The sequence below is a fragment of the Neophocaena asiaeorientalis genome, unplaced genomic scaffold (genome assembly GCF_003031525.2).
Source record: "Neophocaena asiaeorientalis asiaeorientalis breed wild unplaced genomic scaffold, Neophocaena_asiaeorientalis_V1.1 scaffold67, whole genome shotgun sequence".
NCBI lineage: Eukaryota > Metazoa > Chordata > Mammalia > Artiodactyla > Phocoenidae > Neophocaena > Neophocaena asiaeorientalis.
Window position 1 is genome coordinate 11,643,035 of NW_020173731.1, and position 6,476 is coordinate 11,649,510.

Consider the following 6,476-nt stretch of genomic DNA (forward strand, 5'->3'; position numbering starts at 1 on the left):
ACGGATGACGGGCAGTACCGGATTCTTGAATCTCAGTCCTGGTGGTGGTGGGAGGACTCTCCGTGGTGGTGGCGGCGGCAGTGGTTGTAGTAGTTGTGGCGACGGTGGTGGTGGCGACGGTGGAGGGTGCGACAGTTGGGATGGTGGGGACTGTTGTGGCTTCGGTGGTGGCAGCAGTGGCATCAGTACTGCCCACCGTGCCCGTCACACCCACCGTGGTCGGGGGCGACGTGGGAGGAGCTAAGGGGGAAATGTAAAACAGCCAAGTCTGGTCGGTGTGGCCGTCCCCAGCCTGGACACACGGCCCCACGTGCAAGGCAGGCAGCCCGCAGAAGAGATGGAGCTTAGGGACCAGAAGCCTCCCCGAGCAGGATGGACTGGGTCAGACGGGTCGCCATGAAAGAGAACAGGACCATGGCAAGGAAAGAGAATGAAGCCTGTGTGTTTCATTTTCTTCTCATGGTCTGTGTGGCTCAAAGCACCAGCATGCACACAGCCAAGGGCGGTGATGAAGACGGGACACACACCAAATCACTCAGACCCCAGGGATGACATGGAGTCCCAGGTCAAGCACCACCCAGCACAGGCCAAGCAGCACCACTTGGGTCCAGGCCCGGAGCCCCGGCCTCGGAGGCGGGCAGGTTGCGGGGCCCTGCCCTGCAGGAGCACCGGGAAGCCTGCCATTCCCACCCATTCACGCCAAAATCACCCCTTCTCCTGCCTGCTTGAGTTCTACCACCACCCGAACCCAGTGACAGAGAGAGAGAACGATCCCCACTCTGTGGGCAAGACTTGCACCTTGGTTCGTCTTTCCTACCTCCACCGCCAGCCCCTCCCCAGGCTCTTAGCTCTTGTTCATTCCCTGGCCTCTCCTCCCTTCTTCTCTGTCCAGCGACGGTCCCAGATTACCCCAATCCACCCTGACTTGTAGTAACTGCCTTTCTCTCTAGGACATCTGGGGTCTGGGCACCGGAAGCCCTTTCCCTTTGATTAGAATGTGGGAAAAGGGCACTGACGGACTCACAGTGTGGCCTGCGCTCAAGTAGCACCATCTTCCCGGCCCACAGTAGATGTAGAAATCCGCAAAAGAGCATAAATCTTCAGAGAAGTTCAAATCTGCACTACCTCTTACTTCCTCATCTCCCATCCAAAGCTACCCTTTGCCGTCGGTCAGCCCTAAGGGGCTAAGTCTATCATGACAACATTTCCATAGACCGTCTTTCCTTCTACAGAAGGGTTGTGGACACTAACAAAGGGCTGGCCTATTACTCTTTAGTTCCAGTATTGCTAAAGCTTAGGGTATGAGAAGAATGATGGGCAAATCAGAGAGAGACAGAGCTGCCTCTCCTCCTTGCCCACTATCTCCTGTGATCTGACCACAGTCTACTTTCTAGTGTCACTGCTGACGGGGCAGAAGGCAGTGATGTTAAGACAGAAGTAGGTAACTCTAAGTTTCAAGGAAGAGTGATCTCCTACCTTATCTCAAATCTGCAGAAGATCAGGAAATACTATCCCCGCTCTCCAGAAGGGAGCCAGGGCAGCGAGGGAACCAGAGAGAAAATTGCCAGAAAGCCTTTCTCAAGAAAGAATCAAGAGATCCTAAGTCTTCTCAACAAAAGCCTGACCAACAAAAGCCCTTTCATTCCCCCCGGGGACTCCAATATTACAAGTCCTCCATAGAGAAGGAGGGACTGTTCCCGGGATCCCAGTCGCTTCCCCATTTGTAAGATCAGAGGCATTACTGGGCCTGAGGGTGCTGACCACAGAAGTCACACTGGGTAGCTGACTATGCCCCATGCATTCCAGAGATTCCTGGGCAAGGTGAAGGCAGACTGCGCTATATTCCCCAAACCCCAGTCAACTCGCAGACATCAGGAAGGGGTGGGGGGAGGGGAACGTGCGGTGGGAAAAACTCTCCCTCTCACAGTCGGTATTCAAGGATGTATTTCAGTCCAAGGTGGCCCCAGGCCTGGAATGCGAGCTCAGTGCTGTAAGAGCTCAGCCTGCGGGAATTCGCCTATCCCACCCACCAAGACACACACACACACACACACACACATAAGGGCCTGAGAGATCACAAGGCAAAGGTGAGCTCCCTCTCAGGCCTGATGCCTGGCAGCTCCCGTGGCCACGGAACACACATGGGCTTTTCCTGCTGTTCTGAGCTGCCGGAAGGAACCCTGAGAAGCTATTTCGTCCATCTGGATAGGACTGCTCTGCTCTGGTTCCTTACCAATAGTGTATTTTCTAATAATTTCTGGCAACTGCAATGTTCACAAGGTCCCCCTTTGCTATGACTATTTAAGAGGCGTCATCCAAAAACTGAAAATGCCTTTCAAGTTAAATCATCCCACCCTGTGCAGTGCAGAGACGTGGGCTCCCCTTCTTACGTGCACAGCGGTGCTGCATTTCCCAGCCCCCGGAAGCTATTCACACTCTCACGTGGGCCCTGGTCCTCGTACAAGCAGGTACACACACTCATGCTCACACAGGGCCTGCAGCCAGGCCCACACGCTTCCCCGGGCGCTCCAGCCAGCAGCCCTAGAAACAGAGATGCTGAGAGAGGCTAGGCGAGAGCGAGTTTCTTCCTGGGCCCCGCTGGGCAGAGACAAGAATGAGCAATGACTGAGGATGCTTCCACACTCTCCTCCCCTCCCTCTGCCAAGTGTGACAGGAGGAAGGGTTTTCTTTGATGATGGCTACCTAGATGCTTATCCTCCAGCTCAGCAGCAACAATCAGGTATTAGCGAGAGGGGACCAGAAGGGGGTGGGAGGAAAGGAGGCACTTCCCAGGCGTCCCCCCAGAGGGTCCCCGGCACTGGAGGCGCAGTGGAGAAGACACCTTCTGGGCTGGCTGAGGTCCCAGCTGGTAAATCAGCATCCTCTCTGGCCTAGTCATTAGCTGTGTCTATTGTCCCAGGGTTGGACAGGGCCAGAGAGACTGGGAGGTCAGAGGTAAGAAGGCAAGGCTCTGAGGGAAGGGACAGAAGGGTCAGGTGAGTGAGTTGTTATAGGTGGGAGGGGAGGGCAGGATTTCCATGGGAAACTGTCCAGCGCTCAGGTCTAAGGGGATTCAGATGATTTCAACCCCTGGGGCGGGGTGGGGGTAGCAGATAAACGGGGAATAAGGACCAGAAGCGGGGCTTACAGTCAGAGTGGCCCACAGGCTGGACAGACTCGTTGCTGGGCTAGGGTGTCATCTTCAGCCACAGCAGGAACTATGGGCTGGAGAACCACCCTGGTCACTGCCCAGTGGAGACCACCAGCCTGGAGACCGAGAGTAACGGGGAGCCACAGTGGGCCTGGAGCTGGAAGCACAGGACCCTTACCTGAAGGCAGTGTCAACCTAATGGCTTACCTAATGCACACTGGAAGGCACCCCAGCTATGGCCAAGGGTTTTCCACCAGAGTTTTGGGCGACACCACGCAGGAGATGGAGAAAATTAAGACAACATGTCTCTTATTCATTTTTCGTTGCCCAGAACCTGCCCTGGAGCTGCCCACCAAACACTGGCAGATCTGAGCCGAGTCAAAGACAAGGACAGCAGTTTCCAGACATTCCAAGGTGGAGGGTTCAGTCCAAACATGTCCACCTGGTGCACGGACTACCCTGGCCAAATCACAGATGGCCAGGACAGATGGGCAGCAACCCTAAGAGACTGCAGATGGGGTGCATGAGAGGGATTATCTTTACCGGGTGAGATAGGAACAGATCAGTCCGGGGGGGAGAATGCCCACGTTTGGCGAAGATGAGAGGGAAGGGAGCAGCGGGCTGGACTCCAGGCCCGCGTCACCCGTAGAGAACCTGAGCGCCATCACCTCGCACCCGCAGACTTGTGCAGGAGGTTCTTCTGCATCTGAGGCCGGGAACGGCTGATGTTCCCGGCACAGCTCATTTACCAAGACGTGCGTTGTGCCTCTACCACCACGTCACACAGAAGCTGGAGCCTAGGAAACACATCTGACCGATGGACAGAGGCCCTGGCAGCCTCTGCACACCAGGGTGAGCTTGGATCTTTCCTAAACGAGAAGTAGGAAGTGGGGTGTTTGGAATTACATGCACCCCCCTCACACCTGCCACACACGAGAGGGGCAGCAGACTGGCACGGATGCCCACTGAGCAAAGCGTACTCCCCGCGACCGGATCCACTTGCTTTGGGTCCTGGGTACCAGAATGGGGAAGGTGGACTGCAAGCCGCTTGACCAAAGAGCGTCTAGGTGATTCACGTGGTACCCTCCCTGCATCTCCCCTTCCATCTCCACTAAGTCGCTTCGGCTGCCCTGAGCACCTGCTATAATAGTCCCAGGGGAAACCCTTATGCAAACTTGAATCAGAAAGTTAGGGCCACTCCCAGACTGCAAGGATGGCTTTCTCCCGGTCTCCAGGCCCAGGACACCTCTCTGCCTCACATCCCAGCAGAGGTGGGGAGGCACTGGCCCCTGCAGGCCTGGGTTATTTGGGGGCGGGGGAGATGGAGAGGACGGGGGGTGGGAAGGATGATGGCAGCACACCACCCAGACCTGACTGGTGGAGCAAACGCAAACAAAGGAAGCAGGGTGCGCAACAGAAACAGAATCAACCTAAAATAGCGGGGCAGGGGGCGGTAAATGAGTGAAGGCGGAGGGGAACCAAACTGGGTAAGGCGGCGTCCCCTGCCTAAGCCAACCCTCCAGTTCCTCACCTGGCTCTCGGCTCTCCCTGCTGCCTAGAGCCTGAGGAGGCTCTGGCAAACCCTTGCCCTATAGCCTTGGTTCTGCCTCAAAGGAGGGCAGCGGAAGGCACCCTGAGGCCCCTGCCTAGCTCCTCCAGCTTGAGGAACGGCCTTTGGTGGTGATGTTCCTCAAACCCACAACATGAGGACTTGAGACAAGGACCTTGGCTAGCAGGTCATCTCCTGCTCCAGACTTGCCTGCCCAACTCCTCACTGTGCGTCCACCTCCCAGACCCCAAGAGTGGAGACTGTTCTTAACACCCAAGACTCTGAGAAGCTGGGCTTCTGAGGGGTGAGTGGGCCATCAGTGCATGGTGTCCACTGAGACTCCAGGTCCTGGGGCACCCGGCCCCATCCTGGGACATGCAGACCTGTTCTCACTGACTAGAAGCCATGGTGGATGGCAGAGCTGGTGCCAGGCCCCATGCAGCATGCAAGGCCAGCATGCACGGCGTGCTCACCCACAGGCCACCCTTTCAGGGGATGGCAGCCTGACCAGGAGACAGGAGCCAGCTGCCCCCACTCCTTCTAGGGCGCAGCCGGCCACCCAAAGGCTGTGGACCCTTTCTCTGTGCTCTGAGATGTCGAGCCTGGGCAAGGCCCCAGGTGGCTCAGGGGAAGTAATCACTCAGCTTCAGAGAAAGCTGCAGCTCCAGAGAACAGGTCTGCAGCCTGTGCGTGTGGGGCCCCTTCTCAGCCAACCTCCTTCTCTAGCGAAGGGAGGAGGATGTGTTTGATCTCCTCTGGTCCCATCCTCCACACACATCCTCCTGGAGAGTCTGGCTTCCCAACCACTGAAAGGGTGAGTCCGGAGCATGCTTTCACCCCAAGCCTCTCCCTCCTTCTCCGCTCTGGCTGGGCTGGACTCCACCTTGAATTGCCCCATGCCATGCCCATTACCTCCGCTGCTGGTACGGTACCTGCGGTTGGAGCAGCTTCAGAACACAGCGCCCAAGATAGCCAGAGAGGGAGAGGGCGAAAGAACGAGAGGGAAGAGAAAACAGCACAGGTGAAACCACAAGACAAGCAATCACAGGACAGAGAAGGTTCTGGCTCTAATCTGACCCAGACGGTGTGGCCAAGTGCTGGTCACGGCCCTGAGGATGCCACCTGGTGTTCGGGGATCATGTTAAACTCCACTGGGGTCTGGCACGTTCCTACGGAAAACTTTCCTGGGTCTTGGAAACCTTTCTAATATACTCGCTTCTGCCTCTACTCAAGGACATCTAAGAGGTGGCAGCAGAAACAGTCTACCTCGAGTGCTATGTTCCCAGGTCTTTCTCAAAGGGTGTGTCCTTTCCTAGCTGGGCTGGGGTGAAGGAGTCTGGGTAACCCTCAGTGACGCCAGGAATTGAAGGCATAAAGTACAGGTGGTTTAGGAGGACATCAACGCCTGTCAACAGGATGGTTCCTTCATCCCCAGGGGCAGGCGTTGAATAGTGCTCGGGTCGGGGGGTGGGTGAGAGGGAGCACATTTGGCTGAACGCTCCCCACACCAGCTCAGCCTCTGAAGGCTGGGGCATGTGATGGACTGGAGCCCGGAGCCACTGTCCTGCTGCCCCGTTGTATTGTATGAAGTAAGAAACTCAACTGGGGACTGAGAGCCCTAAAAGGAATTCCTGAATTTGCCGCAAACCCCTAGGTTGAGGAGAGAGTCTCTCTTTGTTCTCCTGTCCCCTGGAGCTGAAGATCCTTCCCTGGGGTGGTCACTGGGGCCAGGCAACGGGGCTTTGTTTATCTGATGTTCTGTAATGGGGGGGGGGG

The 6,476-nt window shown here is 56.5% G+C and overlaps 1 protein-coding gene across 5 annotated transcripts in view; it reads right to left on the reverse strand.

The window, feature by feature from the left end:
- NFASC (neurofascin) overlaps positions 1 to 6,476 on the reverse strand; it is a 70,240-nt gene that overhangs the window by 18,752 nt on the left and 45,012 nt on the right. For 3 of the 5 annotated variants that reach the window (XM_024751008.1, XM_024751007.1, XM_024751005.1), the window contains one exon: positions 5,633 to 5,647. The exons of 1 other annotated variant lie outside the window; for it this stretch is intronic. In XM_024751008.1, the coding sequence (XP_024606776.1) occupies positions 5,633 to 5,647 (15 nt within the window). Of the gene's footprint in view, positions 1 to 18; positions 241 to 5,632; positions 5,648 to 6,476 lie in introns of all 5 variants that reach the window. One more of the 5 variants, XM_024751004.1, reaches the window with a different exon arrangement.